Source organism: Neoarius graeffei, chromosome 8 (genome assembly GCF_027579695.1).
Source record: "Neoarius graeffei isolate fNeoGra1 chromosome 8, fNeoGra1.pri, whole genome shotgun sequence".
NCBI lineage: Eukaryota > Metazoa > Chordata > Actinopteri > Siluriformes > Ariidae > Neoarius > Neoarius graeffei.
This window is the reverse complement of record NC_083576.1, coordinates 76073484-76085502: the sequence shown is the minus strand read 5'-3', so window position 1 is coordinate 76085502 and position 12019 is coordinate 76073484. Positions and strand designations below refer to the sequence as shown.

Genomic DNA, 12019 nt, shown 5'->3' with positions numbered 1-12019 from the left:
GTATTATAAATAAATATATAAATAACAAATAATAAATAAATATATAAATAAAGACAAATAATAAACAAATAAGTAATAACTAACATACATAATTTATATATATAATTTATCATGTCGTAATTTTTTAGATTATTATGCAGTATTTAGATTTTTGAAGTGGTCTTATGATCAAAATATAATAATAATAATAATAATAATAATAATAATAATAAAAAGACAGAAAAGTCTTTTGTAGGGTGTCGAAGACATTATGTTGATTCAACATACAAATCTTGTGAAAACTTCAATCTTGATTGATAAGTATTTTAATCAGCTTTTTACAAACATTAAACGTTGTTTCGACGTTTTTTCAACAACAGCTAACATTACGCTCTTTCAGCTGCACTCTTCAAGGAAAACATGTCGTAAATATTTTAGTATAAGCATCTTTCAGGGTGAAATTTTCTTTTCAATACTGATTTGAAAATGTCAAGTTGTGTCAAATAAAAAAGATGAGAACAGAAAGGATGAGAAGGTTAGGGTCAGTCAGAGGACCTTAGACTCTTAGAGCAGAAACTTTTTTCATGACTTGACTGGTTTGAGTTTGGTTTTATTTGTTGAACTTTATCGCAGTTTTCTCAGGAGACCAAACTGAGATGCGAGAAGGACATTACAGGGGCGTAGCTAGGATTTTTCAAGGGGGGGTCACACACTGACTGGCAGCCTGAGTACATACCCGCAGGTTTGTAAATGAAAAAATACACTGAATACATTTGAGAAAATAACGCGGTCTTTGCATCATTCTTTCATCTCCTGTTGCAAACTGTTGAGATGTCGGACAATGATTAGGCCAAATCAGCTTTATCCAGCAGTGTATGGATAGCGGCTCGACATCTTACCCTAGTCAACCGATGCAGATCTCTATTCTTGTTGTCTTAATGCTCATCGGCCAAAATGTTTCTAAGTAAAAGGCATTGTGGATGACGAATGGCAAAGATGTCAACAATCTTGTCAATGTCAATCGTGCTGCCATAGTGTACGTTCATCATCGCCAGTCCCGACTATGAAAAATATATAAGAAAAAAATAATTACCATTGCTAGTTTTAGGTAGCTTAGAAACCGGTTCTTCCATTATTGCTGTTTCTTCCACGTTTTCTTGATGTTGTGTTCTAGAAACGGCACTAAAACTTAGCTTCGAAGCCACAAAATGTAACTTTGATGGAAAAAAATTAGATAATATATTGCTTACCTCTCCGTGTCGAAAGAAGGAGGAAAGTTTTGCTTGTTTTGACATGGCGAATTATTAACACAAGAGGAAATACTTGTAATTCGCAACTAAAAAGACTGCAGCTACACTGGCAGCTTGACCATGCTTTCTAGTGCGATCGTGTTGTGCTTGCGCAGAACTGGGTTTTCGCGCCCAGACCACAGGAAGTCCATGCAGGGGCGTAGCTGGGGGGGTCCTGGGGTGCCTGTGTAACCCCCCCCCCTTTGTCGGACCATACGTTTTTCAATAGCCGCATAAGAATATTAGAAAAGCGCCCACTGTAATTTTTCTAACTTTTTTTTTTTTAAACTAGATTGGCACCTCAGCCTCATTAGGGTTTCTATAACCTTGACTTCCTTTGGTTTGGACGCGAAAACCCAGTTTGTCAGAGTGTGTGCGGGAGAGGCGGATGTAAGTGCAGATATGTTAAATAATACACAGTGCAATATGAGCATAAAGTGCGTGAAACGTACACAACAGGCAACCAGTCCAAAACAGCAGGCAAAGTTGTAATTGAGGAAACAAGCAGGAGGTCAATCGAGGCACGGACAGAATATTGGAGGCAAAACTATACAAGATCAAGGGACGAGAAACAGGAGTCGAAAAACCAGGAGGTCAACAGGAACAGGGAGAGGAAACAAGGCACACTAGACACGGTGTAATACTTCGCATCGTCCTTGCATGGGCGCAGTCCTTAAATAGTCCAAACATAGTTCATTGATTAAAGACAGGTGTTCTTTGTTAACGGCGTGCGTGCCGGAACTCGTTTGGCGCGTGCACAGCCCGAGGTGCGCCTTCAGGTGCACGAGCCAAGGCGCGCAGGACTGACACAGTTCTGCGCAAGAACAACACGATCGCACTAGAAAGCATGGTCAAGCTGCCAGTGTAGCTGCAGTCTTTTTAGTTGCGAATGATGAGTATTTCCTCTTGTGTTAATAATTCGCCATGTCAAAACAAGCAAAACTTTCCTCCTTCTTTCGACGTGAAGAGAGGTAAGCAATTTATTATATGTTTTTTCCATCAAAGTTGCATTTTGTGGCTTCGAAGATAAGATTTAGTGCTGTTTCTAGAACACGACATCAAGAAAATGTGGAAGAAACAGCAATAATGGAAGAACCGGTTTCTAAGCTACCTAAAACTAGCAATGGTGGTTATTTTTTGTTACATAATGCACTCAGGCTGCCAGTCAGTGTGTGACCCCTCATTTGAAAAATCCTAGCTACGCCCCTGCCATACAAGGTTATAGAGACCCTAATGAGGCTGAGGTGCCAATCTAGTTTAAAAAAAATGTAAATTAGAAAAATTACAGTGGGCGCTTTTCTAATATTCTTGTGCGGCTATTGAAAAAATGTATAGTCCGACAAAGAGGGGGTCACAGGCACCCCCCTCCAGCTACGCCCCTGATATATTAGAAAAATTACAGTGGGCGCTTTTCTAATATCCTTATCCGGCTATTGAAAAAATGTATGGTCTGACAAAGAAGTGGTCACGGGCACCCCAGGACCCCCCCAAGCTCCGCCAAAGTGTAAATGGGCTGTTTGGTCATTTTTAGGCGTTAAATAAAGCATGTAGGAGAATTTATCATCATGTACAGGTTAGTCTGAGTTTAGAATGAGATGTAGTTTGTTTTGTGACTGTTTTATAGAAGATGTTAATGATTAAGGTTATAGAGACCCTAATGAGGCTGAGGTGCCAATCTAGTTTAAAAAAATATATACATAAGAAAAATTACAGTGGCCGCTTTTTTAATATCCTTATGCGGCTATTGAAAAAATTTATGGTCTAACAAAGGGGGGGGGGTGTCCACAGGCACCCCAGGACCTCCCCCAAGCTCCGCCCCTGCATTAGGGTACATTAGACAAAGTGTAAATGGCTGTTTGGTAATTTTTAGGTGTTAAATAAAGCATGTAGGAGAATTTATCATCCTGTACAGGTTTGTTTGAGTTTAGAATGAGATGTAGTTTGTTTTGTGACTGTTTTATAGCAGATGTTAATGATTAAGGTTATAGAGACCCTAATGAGGCTGAGGTGCCAATCTAGTTTAAAAAAAATATATATATAAGAAAAATTACAGTGGGCGCTCCCTGTGATGACCTGGCGACTTGTCCAAGGTGTACCCCACCTTTCGCCCGTAGTCAGCTGGGATGGGCTCCAGCTTGCCTACAACCCTGTAGAAGGATAAAGCGGCTAGAGATAATGAGATGAGATGAGACAGTGGGCGCTTTTCTAATATTCTTATGCGGCTATTGAAAAAATGTATGGCCTGACAAAGAAAGGGTCACGGGCACCCCAGGACACCCCCAAGCTCCGCCCCGATATATTAGAAAAATGACAGTGGGCGCTTTTCTAATATTCTTATGCGGCTATTGAAAAAATGTATGGTCCGACAAAGAAGGGGTCACGGGCACCCCAGGACACCCCCAAGCTCCACCCCGATATGGTAGAAAAATGACAGTGGGCGCTTTTCTAATATCCTTATATGGCTATTGAAAAAATATATGGCCCGACAAAGAAGGGGTCACGGGCACCCCAGGCCCCCCCCCCCCCAAGTTTATAGCAGATGTTAGATTTTATAGGTGATATATTAGAAAAATGACAGTGGGCGCTTTTCTAATGTTCTTATGCGGCTATTGAAAAAATGTATGGTCTGACGAAGAAGGGGTCACGGGCACCCCAGGACCCCCCCAAGCGCCACCCCGATATATTAGACAAATGACAGTGGGCGCTTTTCTAATATTCTTATGCGGCTATTGAAAAAATGTATGGTCCGACAAAGAAGGGGTCACGGGCACCCCAGGACCCCCCCAAGCTCCACCCCTGATATGGTAGAAAAATGACAGTGGGCGCTTTTCTAATATCCTTATGCGGCTATCGAAAAAATGTATGGTCCGACAAAGAAGTGGTCACGGGTATCCCAGGACCCACCCAAGCTCTGCCCCGATATATTAGAAAAATTACAGTGGGCGCTTTTCTAATATCCTTATATGGCTATTGAAAAAATGTATGGCCCGACAAAGAAGGGGTCACGGGCACCCCAGGACCCCCCCAAGCTCCACCCCTGATATGGTAGAAAAATGACAGTGGGCGCTTTTCTAATATCCTTATGCGGCTATTGAAAAAATGTAGGGTCCAACAAAGAAGGGGTCACGGGCACCCCAGGACACCCCCAAACTCCGCCCCTGATATATTAGAAAAATGACAGTGGGCGCTTTTCTAATATTCTTATGCGGCTATTGAAAAAATGTATGGTCCGACAAAGAAGGGGTCACGGGCACCCCAGGACCCCCCCAAGCTCCACCCCTGATATATTAGAAAAATGACAGTGGGTGCTTTTCTAATATCCTTATGAGGCTATTTAAAAAATGTATGGTCTGACAAAGAAAGGGTCACGGGCACCCCAGGACCCCCCCAAGCTCCACCCCTGATATATAAGAAAAATGACAGTGGGCGCTTTTCTAATATCCTTACGCGGCTATTGAAAAAATGTATGGTCCGACAAAGAAGTGGTCACGGGCACCTCAGGAACCCCCCAAGCTCCACCCCTGATATATTAGAAAAATGACAGTGCCTGCTTTTCTAATATCCTTATGCGGCTATTGAAAAAATGTATGGTCTGACAAAGAAAGGGTCACGGGCACCTCAGGAACCCCCCAAGCTCCACCCCTGATATATTATTAAAATGACATTGGGCGCTTTTCTAATATTCTTATGCGGCTATTGAAAAAATGTATGGTCTGACAAAGAAAGGGTCACGGGCACCCCAGGACCCCCCCAAGCTCCACCCCTGATATATAAGAAAAATGACAGTGGGCGCTTTTCTAATATCCTTACGCGGCTATTGAAAAAATGTATGGTCCGACAAAGAAGTGGTCACGGGCACCTCAGGACCCCCCCAAGCTCCGCCCCTGCATTAGGGTACATTAGACAAAGTGTAAATGGGCTGTTTGGTCATTTTTAGGCGTTAAATAAAGCATGTAGGAGAATTTATCATCCTGTAGTCTGAGTTTAGAATGAGATGTAGTTTGTTTTGTGACTGTTTAATGATTAAATTTATTATACTGTTAGTCTATTATGGTTTCAGTTTTGCAACTTTTTTCACAGCTTTACTGTAACTCTTTCCGTTATGCATGAAAGATGCTCAGGTTTGTTTGTTTGTTTGTTTGTTTGTTTGTTTGTTTGTTTGTTTGTTTGTCTCCGCTTACCTTTGGCCCCTCTCAGCACGAAGCCGAAGCCCTCGTTCTCCTTCTTCTGCAGGACCACGGTCTTCTCATCGATGACGCAGTCACTGTGGAGAAATTTGCGCGCGCAGCGACCGTTAGTGCACGCGGCCGTCATCCTCACCAAGGCAACCGAGTAGTGCGGCTTCATCATACCGGAACTCCTCATCATCGCTCCGGGCTCACACTACAGGATGGCTTTTTTTCTTCTTTTTTAATCGAGAACGATTGAAAACACGAGCCGATTTCCGTCTCGCCTCTCTGACTCTCATCTCACACTCACCGACATGGCTGAGGCAAAAAAAAACATATATAAATATACCGGATCCGCCTCCGATCAGGTGCGCGAGCCGATCACAACTCGAGGCTTCAGATTTGACTTCGACTCAAATAAATAAATAAATAAATAAATATATAAATAAATAAATAAAAAACTCCCAGTTAACCTGTTCCCACCCGCATGGCACCGGACCGGAGGTGATTTAAGACCAAAAAACCTGTCAAATGTAGCATAAAATCAGATTAATAATAATAATCCTGTAGTCTGACGCCCAGTTTGAATAAAAAGTCGTTATTATGATGATTAACGGTTTTCTCGCGAGCCGGGTTTAAAGCAGGAGTGGGCGGGGCTGATGGAGCGCGAGACACAAGCGCTCTGGTGAAGGATGAAGAAGCATGGCAAAGATGAGAGGAAAATAAAATGAGACAGAATGAGAGGGTGGATGAGATGAGGGAAGAGAGAGAAAACTGGGGGAAGTATGGAGAATGACATTTAAAAGAGAAAGAGAGAGAGAGAGAGAGGAGCGCGCGCCTGCGTGCGTTGCTGAGTAACTTCGCATCACCATGTCCATTGAGGAGCAAATCCTGTGCTAGTCTAATCTCCTGAAAATGCTACAGTTCTTCAGTCCAAGCCCCTTCAGAGGCTCAGTTCGAGTGACCACAGTGTTTTGTTCTAAGCACAAAAGTTTCTCATATACCCAACAGTGGCTCCTCTCTGTCAGCCCTGGGATTTGAACACACACCGTTCTGGTCATTGGAGCAGAAGCTTATCTGACCTTAATCACAACACTTCCATCCATCCATTATCAGTAACCATAGCCGGATAGCCGGAGCCTATCCCAGCTGAGGCGAGGGCCTTTCTGTGCGGAGTTTGCATGTTCTCCCCGTGTCCGCGTGGGTTTCCTCCGGGTGCTCCGGTTTCCCCCACATGTTGTCTGTGTCTATGTGTCAGCCCTGTGATGACCTGGCGACTTGTCCAGGGTGTACCCCGCCTTTCGCCTGTAGTCAGCTGGGATAGGCTCCAGCTTGCCTGCGACCCTGTAGAACAGGATAAAGCGGCTAGAGATAATGAGATGAGATGAGATGAGATATCAACATAGTTGATTATCCATCCATCCATTGCCCATAACCACTTATTCTGTGCAGGGTCGTGGGCAAGCTGGAGCCTATCCCAGCTGACTATATGGGCGAGAGGTGGGGTACACCCTGGACAAGTCACCAGATCATCGCAGGGCTGACACACACTCACACAGACTCTTGACCAATATTGTCTGGTTCCACAAAATGTCTGATTAATATTGTTGGCTCCAGGAATTATTACTTTTATATCAACATAGTTGATTATCCATCCATCCATCCATTACCCATAACCACTTATCCTGTGCAGGGTCGTGGGCAAGCTGGAGCCTATCCCAGCTGACTATATGGGCGAGAGGCGGGGTACACCCTGGACAAGTCGCCAGATCATCGCAGGGCTGACACACACTCACACAGACTCTTGACCAATATTGTCTGGTTCCACAAAATGTCTGATTAATATTGCTGGCTCCAGGAATTATTACTTTTATATCAACATAGTTGATTATCCATCCATCCACCCATCCATTATCCATAACCGTTTATCCTGTGCAGGGTCATGGGCAAGCTGGAGCCTATCCCAGGTGACTATGGGCGAGAGGTAGGGTACACCCTGGACAAGCAGGGCTGATACAGAGACAAACAGCCATTCACACTCACATTCACACCTACAGTCAATTTAGAGCCACCTGCAGGTCTTTGGACTGTAGGGGAAACCGGAGCACCCAGAGGAAACCCACGCAGACACAGGGAGAACATGCAAACTCTACACAGAAAGGCCCCCGTCGGCTACTGGGCTCGGACCCGGAACCTTCTTGCTGTGAGGCGACAGTGCTAACCACTACATCACTGTGCCGGCCACAATATTTACATGCACAGGATATTTCAAGTTTTTGTCCAGACTCTGAAAAAGATAATATTCCTTCTACACTCTCAGAAAATAAAGTAGATTATTGTACCTTTAGGGGTACAGTGGTTTGTCATTGGGGCAGTACCGTCTAAGGGACTTATTTGTATCTTTTACAGTGGTGCTTGAAAGTTTGTGAACCCTTTAGAATGTTCTCTATTTCTGCATAAATATGACCTAAAACATCATCAGATTTTCACACAAGTCCTAAAATTAGATAAAGAGAACCCAGTTAAATAAATGAGACAAAAATATTATACTTGGTCATTTATTTATTGAGGAAAATGATCCAATATTACATATCTGTGAGTGGCAAAAGTATGTGAACCTCTAGGATTAACAGTTAATTTGAAGGTGAAATTAGAGTCAGGTGTTTTCAATCAATGGGATGACAATCAGGTGTGAGTGGGCACCCTGTTTTATTTAAAGAACAGGGATCTATCAAAGTCTGATCTTCACAACACATGTTTGTGGAAGTGTATCATGGCATGAACAAAGGAAATTTCTGAAAACCTTAGAAAAAGCGTTGTTGATGCTCATCAGGCTGGAAAAGGTTACAAAACCATCTCTAAAGAGTTTGGACTCCACCAATCCACAGTCAGACAGATTGTGTACAAATGGAGGAAATTCAAGACCATTGTTACCCTCCCCAGGAGTGGTCGACCAACAAAGATCACTCCAAGAGCAAGGCGTGTAATAGTCGGCGAGGTCATAAAGGACCCCAGGGTAACTTCTAAGCAACTGAAGGCCTCTCTCACATTGGCTAATGTTAATGTTCATGGGTCCACCATCAGGAGAACACTGAACAACAATGGTGTGCATGGCAGGGTTGCAAAGAGAAAGCCACTGCTCTCCAAAAGAACATTGCTGCTCATCTGCAGTTTACTAAAGATAACATGGACAAGCCAGAAGGCTATTGGAAAAATGTTTTGTGGGAGGATGAGACCAAAATAGAACTTTTTGGTTTAAATGAGAAGTGTTATGTTTGGAGAAAGGAAAACACTGCATTCCAGCATAAGAACCTTATCCCATCTGTGAAACATGGTGGTGGTAGTATCATGGTTTGGGCCTGTTTTGCTGCATCTGGGCCAGGACGGCTTGCCGTCATTGATGGAACAATGAATTCTGAATTATACCAGTGAATTCTAAAGGAAAATGTCAGGACATCTGTCCATGAATTGAATCTCAAGAGAAGGTGGGTCATGCAGCAAGACAACGACCCTAAGCACACAAGTCGTTCTACCAAAGAATGGTTAAAATAGAATAAAGTTAATGTTTTGGAATGGCCAAGTCAAAGTCTTGACCTTAATCCAATGGAAATGTTGTGGAAGGACCTGAAGCGAGCAGTTCATGTGAGGAAACCCACCAACATCCCAGAGTTGAAGCTGTTCTGTACGGAGGAACGGGCTAAAATTCCTCCAAGCCGGTGTGCAGGACTGATCAACAGTTACCGCAAACGTTTAGTTGCAGTTATTGCTGCACAAGGGGGTCACACCAGATACTGAAAGCAAAGGTTCACATACTTTTGCCACTCAAAGATATGTAATATTGGATCATTTTCCTCAATAAATAAACGACCAAGTATAATATTTTTGTCTCATTTGTTTAACTGGGGTCTCTTTATCTACTTTTAGGACTTGTGTGAAAATCTGATGATGTTTTAGGTCATATTTATGCAGAAATATAGAAAATTCTAAAGGGTTCACAAACTTTCAAGCACCACTGTATATAGTAATTGGGAACATGTACCTTTTTGGCCCTAAAAAGGAATACATAGTTACCTTGAGGTCCAATAATAAACCATGGCAACTCACAGTACAGCAGTGTCAACACCATTCATCCATCCATTATCAGTAGCCGCTTATCCTGTACAGGGTCGCGGGCAAGCTGGAGCCTATCCCAGCTGACTATGGGCGAGAGGCGGGGTACACCCTGGACAAGTCAACAGGTTATCGCAGACACATAGAGACAACCTTTCACACACACATTCACATGTACGGTCAATTTAGAGCCACCAATTAGCCTAACCTGCATGTCTTTGGACTGTGGGGGAAACCAGAGCACCCAGAGGAAACCAATGCAGACATGGGGAGAACATGCAAACTCCACACAGAAAGCCCTCGTTGGCTGCTGGGCTTGAAACCAGGACCTTCTTGCTGTGAGGCGACAATGCTAACCACTACACCAGTGTGCTGCCCCCAGTGTCAACACGATGATATTCAACTCATTTTCATTGATCACACCAGCTCTCTACAATGTGGTGCCAGTAAACATCAAGTCAATCCCTACACTGATGAAGTTCAAGACAGAACTTGATAAGTGGCTCAGATCATTCCCTACACTCCACCTACACTTGGGTACCTTAATAGGAACTCACTGTTGGATTGGGTCGGTAGCAAGTGTTAATACAGCGGGGCAAAAAAGTATTTAGTCAGTCACCAATTGTGCAAGTTCTCCCACTTAAAAAGATGAGAGAGGCCTGTAATTTTCATCATAGGTACACTTCAACTATGAGAGACAAAATGAGAAAAAAAAATCCAGAAAATCACATTGTCTGATTTTTAAAGAATTTATTTGCAAATTATGGTGGAAAATAAGTATTTGGTCAATAAGAAAAGTTCATCTCAATACTTTGTTATATACCCTTTGTTGGCAATGACAGAGGTCAAACGTTTTCTGTAAGTCTTCACAAGGTTTTCACACACTGTTGCTGGTATTTTGGCCCATTCCTCCATGCAGATCTCCTCTAGAGCAGTGATGTTTTGGGGCTGTCGCTGGGCAACACGGACTTTCAACTCCCTCCAAAGATTTTCTATGGGGTTGAGATCTGGAGACTGGCTAGGCCACTCCAGGACCATGAAATGCTTCTTACGAAGCCACTCCTTCGTTGCCCAGGCGGTGTGTTTGGGATCATTGTCATGCTGAAAGACCCAGCCATGTTTCATCTTCAATGCCCTTGCTGATGGAAGGAGGTTTTCACTCAAAATCTCACGATACATGGCCCCATTCATTCTTTCCTTTACACGGATCAGTCGTCCTGGTCCCTTTGCAGAAAAACAGCCCCAAAGCATGATGTTTCCACCCCCATGCTTCACAGTAGGTATGGTGTTCTTTGGATGCAACTCAGCATTCTTTCTCCTCCAAATACAACAAGTTGAGTTTTTACCAAAAAGTTCTATTTTGGTTTCATCTGACCATATGACATTCTCCCAATCCTCTTCTGGATCATCCAAATGCTCTCTAGCAAACTTCAGATGGGCCTGGACATGTACTGGCTTAAGCAGGGGGACACGTCTGGCACTGCAGGATTTGAGTCCCTGGCGGCGTAGTGTGTTACTGATGGTAGCCTTTGTTACTTTGGTCCCCGCTCTCTGCAGGTCATTCACTAGGTCCCCCCGTGTGGTTCTGGGATTTTTGCTCACCGTTCTTGTGATCATTTTGACCCCACGGGGTGAGATCTTGCGTGGAGCCCCAGATCGAGGGAGATTATCAGTGGTCTTGTATGTCTTCCATTTTCTAATAATTGCTCCCACAGTTGATTTCTTCACACCAAGCTGCTTACCTATTGCAGATTCAGTCTTCCCAGCCTGGTGCAGGTCTACAATTTTGTTTCTGGTGTCCTTTGACAGCTCTTTGGTCTTGGCCATAGTGGAGTTTGGAGTGTGACTGTTTGAGGTTGTGGACAGGTGTCTTTTATACTGATAACGAGTTCAAACAGGTGCCATTAATACAGGTAACGAGTGGAGGACAGAGGAGCCTCTTAAAGAAGAAGTTACAGGTCTGTGAGAGCCAGAAATCTTGCTTGTTTGTAGGTGACCAAATACTTATTTTACTGAGGAATTTACCAATTAATTCATTAAAAATCCTACAATGTGATTTCCTGGATTCTTTCCCCCCATTCTGTCTCTCATAGTTGAAGTGTACCTATGATGAAAATTACAGGCCTCTCTTATCTTTTTAAGTGGGAGAACTTGCACAATTGGTGGCTGACTAAATACTTTTTTGCCCCACTGTAGCTGCTACCCTGGGAATCGGTGGTGGAGATATGTGATATGCTTGGCCTGAGTGATCAAGCTCGAAGCTGATCCAAGGTATGGTATCCTGGGGGGGGGGGGGGGGGGGGGGGGGAGGTACATTAGTGTAGATTGTACCTTGGGCAACAGAAATGGACTCCTACTGTATCCCTAGTTCTGACAGTGTAGGCTGTTTACATGGTGAATGAAAATGAATATTCCACTAATATTCATTCCCGTCTACACGGCATGGTGGTGCAGTGGTCAGTGGGCACTGTT

The 12019-nt window shown here is 43.5% G+C and overlaps 1 protein-coding gene across 1 annotated transcript in view; it reads right to left on the bottom strand.

Annotated features, from left to right (window-relative positions):
- The window catches only part of shank2b (SH3 and multiple ankyrin repeat domains 2b), a 423060-nt gene that overhangs the window by 110423 nt on the left and 300618 nt on the right, over positions 1–12019 (bottom strand). Inside the window, exon 14 of the mRNA XM_060928256.1 lies at positions 5450–5532. Within this exon, the coding sequence (XP_060784239.1) occupies positions 5450–5532 (83 nt within the window). The remainder of the gene's footprint in view (positions 1–5449; positions 5533–12019) is intronic.